General features: G+C 38.2%; 1 protein-coding gene across 5 annotated transcripts in view; it reads right to left on the bottom strand.

Annotated features, from left to right (window-relative positions):
• Positions 1 to 374: 374 nt before the first annotated feature.
• The window catches only part of LOC135233127 (selenocysteine insertion sequence-binding protein 2-like), a 28197-nt gene continuing 17397 nt past the window's right edge, over positions 375 to 11174 (bottom strand). For all 5 annotated transcript variants that reach the window (XM_064296346.1, XM_064296344.1, XM_064296345.1 and 2 more), the window contains exons 10-14: positions 9632 to 9782; positions 7501 to 7721; positions 5556 to 5710; positions 4132 to 4297; positions 375 to 1392 (exon numbers count right to left, since the gene is read on the bottom strand). In XM_064296346.1, the coding sequence (XP_064152416.1) occupies positions 1265 to 1392; positions 4132 to 4297; positions 5556 to 5710; positions 7501 to 7721; positions 9632 to 9782 (821 nt within the window). In that variant the 3' untranslated portion in view covers positions 375 to 1264. The remainder of the gene's footprint in view (positions 1393 to 4131; positions 4298 to 5555; positions 5711 to 7500; positions 7722 to 9631; positions 9783 to 11174) is intronic.

Raw genomic sequence — 11174 nt, 5'->3', positions numbered from 1 at the left:
TTTCAATGAACACACCTAATAATCCAATTGGACTGTTTCGCCATTTAGACATACTTACAATTTGAAACCATTTAGGGCCACCTACTTTAGGTGAATTAGTGTCTCTACATATTCCATATGTTGTCAAGGGTGGATATAAAAACTAAGTGGTAGTCCTCTGGGATTCCTAGCAGCCAAACCTGGTTACACAATCCATTTTCGGTAGCCCAAGTACAGTTATACTTGGATATACGTGTATACCTGCACCATGTTTGCTGAAGACTGTACAGCATTAAAAAAATAATTCTACAGCAGTATTTAATATTTTAAAATCGGAAATGGGATAAGAGAGACAGCTGTTCACTTTGTCAAGAAAATTACATCACAAACATGGGTCTTCACAGACATATGCTTTATTTTCTGAAGATTGTATTAAAAACAAAAATCTATTTTAATTAACTCAGTTTTATTGCTACCCTGGTCACTTTGCGCTATTCACAATGCATGATTTTTGTACTTTCCAAAGCAAATGAGAATTCATCTGGCTTGCTAATTTCTCAGCAAGAATTCCATCAAATGAAAGTGTGCCATAGTATGTCAATGTCAACTGTATAGCTTAATTTCAGCAAACAAAAAATGTAAATATTCACATCAAACCCTGCAATTAACTAGCTTTTTCATGATTTTACAGCCCTTCTACAGTATATCTTTAAAATAAATGTCACAGACACCAACTGGGAAAAAAAATCCAATCCTTGAAACTGTAGGTGAGCTTTGGCAAAGAGAAGTAACCATACATGCCAACATCATGGTACTTTAACGCACAGACTTTTGAAAAAACAACCCAAGAAACCTCTTCAAAGGGTTAAATGCAAACTGATATGCAATAATTAGGAATGGGTGCATTTTTCCACAGAAAACATGCACTTGATTCGTAAAACTGGTACAGCTGTCATTTGCCATTGTAATTTTAAATGTAAATATGGCCCAGATTCTGCCATGCAGATGATTGGTTTGGACTTGAAAGAAAAAAGAAAACTTTTAAAGTTACATTTTACATAAAGTTACATTCATTACCCTGAATTAGAGAAGTGGAACAAAAAAGAATAATAATGTGACAACACCATCTTTGGTTGACTATTTGACAGTGCCAGAAAACACAAAAATGAAAAGGACAGGAAAATAAATTCTATATTAGTAATGTTATCGTGTGAAATCACAAGTATTGCAATTATTTAATTCAAGACGGATTTACTGCATAAATTATAAATTTTAGTATTCTTCATCAACTTCCCTCCTCTTCATCCATTTGCAGTCCAGAGTCAATGGCCACACAGACAGTGGCCAGCTGCTTCTCAAAGTTTAACAGCTGATGATTACAGTCCTTCTCAAGCATCTTCTTCCAGATCTTAACTGCAAACAAAAATAAATTGCATACTTGTATTTATTTTCATTAGAAAAATCCACAACAGATCAACAACATGCCAACATGTCAAGAGTTAATTACTTTATTTAGACCCAAATGCAAAACTGATCGAAGCATTGATGGGCTGTACTGAGTAGCTACTATTTGTACAGTATCTGACTAACCCAAAAAATATGTGTCAGTATTTGCATACTTATTTAGTGTTCAAAATGGACATTAAAAGCCATTTTAGGGTTGCTGCCATTAGCCTACAAATTGACTTGTTTGCACAAATTAAAACAGTTTTTTGTATTTCTAAGATATTTAAAAGAAATTCTAGATCTTCCTCATCCATTGACTTCAGTTCATTTTGAAATTAGGCTTTGCAGACCCTTTTCATTAAAAAAAAATACTATCTGAAAAAAGTGCAGAGAGCTTTCTTTGTTGGGTCAAAACATATTCCTCTAGGTAGGGAAATTAATGATCAACCTTCGTTTTTATGGTTACTTCTCACCTAACATACATTTACAGCACCTAACATACAGGCTGCATTAATAAGGATCAACATCTCCAGATTTTCTTTATTCATTACATGCATTGGCACTTCACAAGCGCAGAATAATCTTTATAAGCAACTTTATAAGGGAAGGTCAGGTAGTAATATTAGGCAAAAATTTGACAGAAATCATTCTGAAGAATTGGACTATAATTTATTCAACCTTTTCCAGATCAAGTTGCAATTACACACCAATGATACACCTAACGTCCAGTGTCACTTCTGCCTTTTCTGTCTAAAACCTTTGAACGTGCTTAAACAACAATCTTCTATTCTCCATCAGAACAACCTGCTTGACCCTCACCAGTCTGGCTTTCGATCTGGGCACTCAACAGAGACTGCCCTCCTGGCTGTGACAGACGCACTCGTCACTGCAAGAGCCTCATCTCTCTCCTTTGTCCTAATCCTCCTAGACCTGTCTGCAGCATTTGACACGGTCAACCACAAACTACTCATCTCCACTTTGGCTGAGATGGGCATTGCTGGGACCGCCCTGTCTTGGTTCGCTTCCTATCTTGCCGATAGGACTTACCAGGTCGCCTCGATGGGTCTGTCTCTGCACCTCACCCTCTTGGTACAAGTGTCCCGCAGGGATCTGTACCGGGGCCTCTGCTGTTCTCTATATACACTAAATCTCTTGATACAGTCATTAATTCACATAGCTTGTCCTATCACTCTTATGCAGATGATACACAACTATTCTTCACTTTCCCTCTCTGCCTTACAGGTCAACAAATATCTTCCTACCTGGCTGACATCTCAACTTGGATGGCCAGGCATCATCTGAAGCTCAACGTCATCCCCTGCAAGACCTCCCTACTATGCAAGCTCTCAATCACTGTTGATGTCACCACAGTGACTACCTCTCACTCTGTAAAGAGCCTGGGGGTGGTCCTGGATGACCAGCTGGACCTCAAGGACCACATCAAGGCAACATCATGGTCCTGCAGATTCCTCCTATACAACATCAGGAGGATTCAACCATACCTGACCACGCATTCCACCCAGCTACTTGTCCAGGCTATGGTGACCTCCTGTCTTGATTACTGCAACTACCTCCTTGCAAGCCTGCCAGCGTGTGTCATACAGCCACTACAAATGATTTAGAATGCTGCTGTGCGACTTGTCTTCAACATTCCTAAGTTACACGTAAGGCTGTATTCTACCAGTGTTTTCACTGAACAATACACTTTTTATAACGGGCAGCAACCTGCTCTAAGCTAGCGACGAGGAATTGTTTATGTACAAGAATATTAATGAGTACACACACCCTGTTCTTATCTGCTGAACAGATCATGGTAATCTAATAGTGTTTATTGCCAGGTAATGGTTATAATTGGGTTAAAACATGAAAGAAGCATAAAGAATAAAATCAATTGCCACTTCTTGGGACTATTACCACAATGTGACTCCGGTTTCCCAGACCTTTAAGTTTTTTTTGGAAAATGGCAGAAAATACGGTGAAAATGGTGGGTGCCGTGTGGCTTAGATCATAAATTCCCAAACCAGCTGCTATTTTTTAAGTCAGTTTCTCATGCAAACAAGCCTATCAAGTTTGGTATGCCTTTGGAGTACCAGCTAAAATTTATTACACATCAAATATGATGGGGAAAAATTACAATCCTGACAAAAGCAACAGAGTTCTAGCACCTGTGGTGGTCAGAAGCTACTTGCACAATTAAGCTACTTTCAGACCCCTTTCAATGTCCCATCACTGATACCATGTCTTTTTATAACAAGGTAAGGACTATCCCTGGTTTGCTCTGTATTTTTATTTTACCCCATGTCATTTTCTTGGTCAACAGCCTTAAGTTTCACAGTAATCTACACACATTGGCCACATTCCTTATGGCATTAACTTAGTGATGGTTTCATTTTTGACAATGCAAGTTGGGTTGCATTTTTGCTCACAGTTGTCAGCTACAGACAGGCTGTTATTGTGTGTGTTAAATGCGGTTTCTATCAGAAAGCCAACATATAAAAAAACACTGAACATGTGTTCAAATAAGTGGTAACTGACATGTTTTTGATTATTGGTTAATTTCCTATTTGTCACTACATAATTCCATTCCTGAAAGGTTCATATTTAGATTTTGTTTTAGCTCTGAACACTGATTATGAAAATCTGGTTCATGTGACAGCCATATGACATACATTCATGATATATCAGGCCCTCGTTAACTGTACTTACTGTATTCTGGTTCTTCATTTTCTGCAGGACTAACAGGTGAGTTAAGGCTTGGTTCATCAACAGGAATTTTCTGCTCTTCTTGTGCTGAGTTCTCCAAGTTCGCAATCATCACTTCGTAAGCCTTCCTGGCTTGGGATGAAAGCTCAATCATATTATGATAATGGTCCTGTAAACATTACAGAAGAAAGACATGTATGAATGAGGCATTATAATAGCATGTCATTCACAAAGAATTAATTAAATAAAGAGCTATTTTAATCATAGTTGATACAGTTCTGGGGTGTCATGTCCGATTTCTCCAGAGCCACAAACCAGCAGGTTTCTTTTCCACCAAAGTGCCTTCTCGCTATTAAATTACCATCTGAATTAATCTAATTTTCCCAACAGGACTTAGCAAAAATTGTTGCATGAGGAGCAAATTTGTGAACACCAAAACTTCTAATGTTCAACTAAATCAAATGCTGGAATAAAAGCCTTTGTGTGTGGTGGGGAATACTCCCACTGCAGGTCTTAAATGCAGTCCTGTGCAATGTCTAGCCATATTGAATTTGCTGCAATTTTCTATTTGGAAAAACCTACTTTGGTGAACTAGCCCTAAGGGGTTGTGACTGATCACCACCACATTTGGCATGAATCATCTTGAGAATACTTTGACCAAAAGTTATTAAATGATAGTTTCTAGCCCAAATAATATGGTGCAAATAATTTGAAAGCAAAGACATTGCATAAAATTGGACTACTTGGGGGTGGCTATACCAGAAAAAAATATTTTATGCCGATTACTCTGCAATGAAAGCAGATATATCAACCAAACTGTTTGTGGACCATTGCTGTAAAGGATCCTAACTGGAAAATCATATGCCCTTGGGGTCAACCAAAAAAATACCTAAATACCAAAAAAACAGGTTCAAACAGCAATTAAAACTGAATCTGGACAGAACATAACGATGATGGGTCCGAATTGGGCAACTAACAAAATTGGTCACATGTAGGTGCTGTAGCGCTTGGCTCCTTCATTGCTGCTTGCAGCTATATTTATTTTTATGTTTGCATTTTTTCATTTACTTAACATGACTTTTTAATATAGCAAAGTTTGTGGGTGGTCCCTGTTGCCATTTTAAGAGTAGTTTTAAGAGTGGTAAGCGGCAGCCTTGCCATACAAATACTCTCTTGTTTTTAGGCAATTAAGTCTTTCTGCAGGATTCAATCAAGGAAAGAACACCCAAAACAATACCAACATAGCATTTGTGTTCTGTACACTTTGTTAAAGCTTGGCTTTATGTACAAATTCATGTGCTGCTCACATCGCTTGATGTATAAAATTTTCACAATGTAGGAAAAGCAATGTTTTCTTTAAAACTCAGATTGCCTTCCAACAATTTTTTTGATCAATTCTTACAAGCCTTCGCAGCAAGCAACCCCACCTGTGCTCCGTCGTAGTTGAAGATGCCAACAAGGCTAACAGGCACAGCCTTGTTGACACAGCGTCCCAGGGCCTTCCGGGAGAGCGCAAAGACAAAGGGTACATTCTGCTCACGACAGGTGTCAATGATGGTATGGAGCGCTTCGTCCAAACCACCTGTTAAAAATAAACATAGCCCAATAATCAACACCAAACACATGCATAGCTACATACAAACCTATTTACATATGCAATATGAAGTCACCACCGAAATAACAACAATTATATATAAACATGTACAGTTAAATACAAAAGTACTGGGAGAGTGACACAGTTTTGGTTGTTTTGTACTTCATTACATTGGGTTGGACATGAAAAAATAAATATGAGATTAAATTGCAGACTGTCGGCTTTAATTTGAGGGTATTTACATCCATAACGGGTGATCTGTGTAGGACGATCACCCGTTATGGATGTAAATACCCTCTTTTTATACACAGTTAGGGGAGCAGTAGTAATGGGACAAGTGAACATAATCTGAAATTAAGTCATCCTATTTAGTAATTGGTTGCAAATCCTTCGCATTCGATGACTGCCTGGAGTCTGTGACCCATAGACATCACCAGATGCCGTGTATTTTCCCTGGTGATGTTCTGCCAGGCCTGTACTGCAGCCAGATTAATTTCCTGTTTGTTTTTGGGGCATTTTGCAGTCAGTCTCAAGTGCATCAAGTGCAACAAAACTGAGATAGCATTCTATTGGAGCTGGCTCACTTATCTTCATTGATCAGGTGGCAGCAGTCACCTCATGTTTTTTAAGACATACGTGAAAGTAATTGGGAATACATGGAAATGCTTCTTAAATGTATTTTCAAATACATTTTGTAATTTAAATACTAGTATTTGTAAATGCTGTATTTCAAGTAATTTTTAAAAAGTATTTAAAAGTAATTAAAATACTTCAAATATGTATTTGACTCAAGTCTGGTAATCAAACATTTACACAGCTTTTGAACGTAGCTGACAGCTTCCTTCTAGCTGAAACTACAGCTTAGCTATTCTAATGCATACTGACTTACTTTCACTTAGTGTTTTCACATGAGTGGAAGCTTAGCACACGCTTTACTGGAGCTTTGTTTGTTTATCGGCAAATGCTTGGCATAAAAGACACTGCAGTAGTGATAAAGGGCACTATATTATTGTAAACCATTCATTGTTTGATTATACATTTTTGTTATTTTCCTCCTTGTGAGCTCTCACTCTGTTGTGATCAGGAGGGTTACTGCTGACACCCCTGATTTACTTCAGCAGCAGTCTGAGCACACAGCAAGGTAAAACCAAACAGTTTGATTGCTTCTAAGTGAATTTAGTTTGTGTATTGACTAACCAGTATGAACCCATTTTGTACATAGAAGCTCTCCAAAAGAACAGCATTTGACTGAAATACAGGGATTACTCCAAAATGAGAATGGATAAATAAAGAATATTTGTTTTGTGAGGTTCCAGAGGGTACCACCCTCTATAGAATTAGCATCTGGAAGTGGAATATGGCTGGGAAAAAGATATACATAATATTACAATTTGGAGAGGTTTGGTGCCATTTGGAGAGGTTTTTGGAAGATATGGGCCCACCTTTTGGAAAACGCAAATTTGACTTTTACTTTATTGTATACATCCTGGGGTATGAAAAAATAGGGTATTGAATAAAGAAGGTCAACCATGAGAGACGAAGCCTTCAACAAGTTCTCCACACTTCTGTAATTCTCTCCCTCTCCATTTGAGACGTGCTCCCACTATGAGCACTTTCCAATCAATATTCCCATTTGGCTTTTGGTCTATACTACAACATGTATTATTGGTCTCTTCAACTATCATTGTCATTATTACGTTTGTATGATTTAAGAATAATTATTTTGTTCCCCTTTATATTATTAAGCCAATCTACCTTTAAAAGTGATGGAACATTACCTTTGGACTGTATCCGCTCACAGTTTGGGGAAATGATGACACATTTGACCTTCCCTAGTTTGAGGTGTTTCAGAACCTCCCGCAGGCCCATGACCAACCGCCTCTTCATTCGGGCCTTCATAGGATCTTTCTGATACAGGCGGTCCTGGAACCGGACCAACTCCTTCAGCAGGACGGTCACACATTCGTCCACGTCTTTGCTCAGCATTTGGCTGCAGTAGCTGATGGGGTGAACAACACAAGACAGACACAACCGTCACAGGCCAATGGAGTTCACAGCAAGCAATGACAAGCAGCATGATTATAAGTATCTTGGTATATGAGAGATAGATGTGTGAGTATGTATGTGCCTGTGATTCTGATTTCTGTGTATTTTAGTATGTGTGCAACAAAAGGCCCCTTGCAACCGTCTGGCAGAATGCCTTTACAAAAATAATTTTTCAGTCATTTGTGGCAGTACCACACCACTTTTGTTTCAGTTTAGCTTCCACGTTAACTGAGAGCATCAATACAGCAAGCACCGACAAATGTACCCTTTGAAACTGAATATCCTGTCTGGCCTTCATAATCTCTTTACAGTCAGGAACACACATTTCTTTCATTGCATTTTCTTACATTTTCATAGTGGGTAAAGTATGGAAAATGCACAAAACTGTGCAGGTCAAGAACGGTCTGCATTTTGGGCGTCTGTCAACAACAACACACAAAGGCAGAATATACAGTGCCCTCCATAATGTTTTGGACAAAGTTAAAGCAACCAATGAGTATTTATGGACACAAAATGTAATGTTCTGACTGGCTAAGTCAATCACCTGACCAGAATCCGAATGAACATGTATTTCACATTCTGAAGGCAAGAATGAAGGCAAAAAAAGCTACCAAAACAAACAGGAACTGAAGATGGCTGTAGTAGAGGCTTAGCAGAGCATCGCCAGGGAGGACAGGCAGTGCTTGATGTCTAGGGGTCACATACTTCAGCCAGTCATCAGATGTAAAGGTTTGCACCCAATTACTAAATATGATGACTTAATTTAAGATTATGTTCATTTGCCCAATTACTTTTGGTCCCCTAAAATGTGGGGGAACTATAAAAAGGGCTGTACTTCCTGCACTGTTCACCAGACAGGGATGTAAATACCCTCAAATTGACGCTGACCGTCTGCACTTTATGCTTATACTCCATTTCAAATCCAATGTCCTGGAGTAGAGCCAAAACAAGTGCACTGTATACCACTTCTAAGAACCCAAATTTCCGGGAACATAATTTCCCAGAAAATTGTAATGTTTTTACAAAATGAAAAAAGAAAACAAGTAACATTTGTCTAACTAAATTACTAAATGGAAAAAATATATTGCTGTATGCAGCCCAGGAGCCTCACAAGTGTTGGACAACTATTTATGTAATGTTACCTGGTTATTTAATTAAATTATTACATAAATTGTTACATAAACTAGATAATTAAATAATTACATAAACACACACGGACAGTTAAATGTACTGGGACACCTGGTTGGTTTATCATTGATCAAATTTGTATTTCCCAATTAAGCAATGACTTGTGAGGCAAAACTCACAATGTCTGCATGTACAGTATTTCAAGTGCTTTTTTAAAACAGACATTACAACAATGCCAAGTCCCCCTATTCCAAGTCAGCATAAGTATTGGGACAAAATGACCATCAGCTGTTTCAACTTTCACAGGTTTACCAAAGTACTCCAATTATTTATAAATGGAAAGCTGAGTGTCAGGGCATATGTTACATCATTTGAAAGCATTTCTGGAGTTTACTTTATAAGGTACAAGATGCAAAAGGAGAAAACTGCACATGAGGGACAGAGAACTGGATATGACAACCAAGAAAGCTATTGTAAGGATAAAAGAAAAAAAATTATATTGCAGAATTGTTTGTGCATTCTCAAGTCAATAGTATAAGAGTCCTAAAGAAGAAAGTAACTACTAGAGGACTTAGGAATCACCAGTGAGCAGCAGCCTGTGGTTTTATACAGTAGTACTTTGGCAGCATTGAAAAGGGTCCCACCCTCAATGTGTCAACAAGACTGTTAAATAAAGAATGTACATTGTGTATGTGTGTGTGTGTGTTTCTGCACTGGATGACAGTTAAATCTTACTCTCTGAATTTCCTGCTGTGGATTTTAGGGCGACAGGGTAAACAGGCTTCTTGGTGGGTGTTGTCTTCTGCAATTTCCTCTGCGTCCCTCTCCTGTTCAGGATCGTGTTCTTCAGGAGGAGCACCTTCATACAGCTCGGTGTCTGGGGAATCTGTGAAGCAACACAACTCATTATTTCTGCTAACAAATGAAACCCTTACCCAATTCCACTAGACATTCACTAAGTGGGCTATTCCAATGAAGCAGTTACAGGTGATTATGAGTCTGAAATCCATATTTAAGTATCCACACTGTCCGAAAAACGATTAATATCTCTGGGGATACCTCCCATGTGTTCACAACTTATGCCATCATCCCACAGTACAGATGCATAAGATTCAAGCACTCTGTTATCCCAGAATCCATTTAAATGCTGAATGCAAGGACCAACAATACAATTTCAATTTGATGGTGAGGATTTTATCGGTGAGGTATTTATGTGGACGTGATACCTGTATGTTTTGTGTGGATGTATCTGTCTTTCATCTTTGTATCTATGTGAAACTGCTGCTTTATAAACTGATTATACAGATAAATTTCTGTATAATCAGACAAAGTATTATGTATCATATCATATTTTGAATAATGTCTCATCAGAAGCTGAGAAGTGCGATGACTCGCAACAATTACTATCCATTCCTGGCTATGGTAGCCTAACCAAAATTTACCGCAGACACTTATGCTTTGTTGTGCATGCAATGTGCTTCTTTGCATCCACTTTAATGTCCGACCACTTCTTTTAAATTTCTGCTTGGCTGCTTAAGTTTGGCAGCTGTGACATACTAACACTTCCGAATGCCTCAAGTATTTCCACCAAGCATCTGACTTCTTTCTCCAGAACAAGCATCGCATCTTACACTCTTTCTATTTTTTGCTTTGCGGTCTGACATAGGAATCACAAGCTGATTTATATGCATATCATATTCACAATACGCATTCCATTACATTACAGGCGTTTAGCAGACGCTCTTATCCAGAACGACTTACACAACTTTTACATAGCATTTTACATTGTATCTATTTATACAGCTGGATATATACTGAAGCAATTTCGGTTAAGTACCTTGCTCAAGGGTACAACGGAAGTGTCCTACCCGGGAATCGAACCTGTGACCTTTCGGTTACAAGCCCAGTTCCTTACCCACTGTGCTACACTCCGCATTCCATTAACCATTTACCGTTAATTGTGCAAGTTAATGGGGCAGAATATTAAGCTCATGCACTTATGCAAAATATCAAGTTGATTGTGATTAATAAAGAGAAATTTGCATGCGGCATATGCACGATTTTATAAATCAGGATATTTTTGACTACACTTTTCCTCTTCTGTGTGTACACAACATTTTAGTATGAAATCTACAGTTTTATAAATGAGGCCCTAGGTTTCCATATTTTCAGTTGATTTTACTTGTTACTCGATAACAGAACAAAATGATTTTAAAGAGCCTTGGTGGAACCCTGTTGTTTATATGTCACATATTCCTTGTTCCTGCACTTTAACCTT

Source organism: Anguilla rostrata, chromosome 10 (assembly GCF_018555375.3).
Source record: "Anguilla rostrata isolate EN2019 chromosome 10, ASM1855537v3, whole genome shotgun sequence".
Classification (NCBI taxonomy): Eukaryota; Metazoa; Chordata; class Actinopteri; order Anguilliformes; family Anguillidae; genus Anguilla; species Anguilla rostrata.
This window is presented reverse-complemented; position numbering and strand designations above follow the sequence as displayed.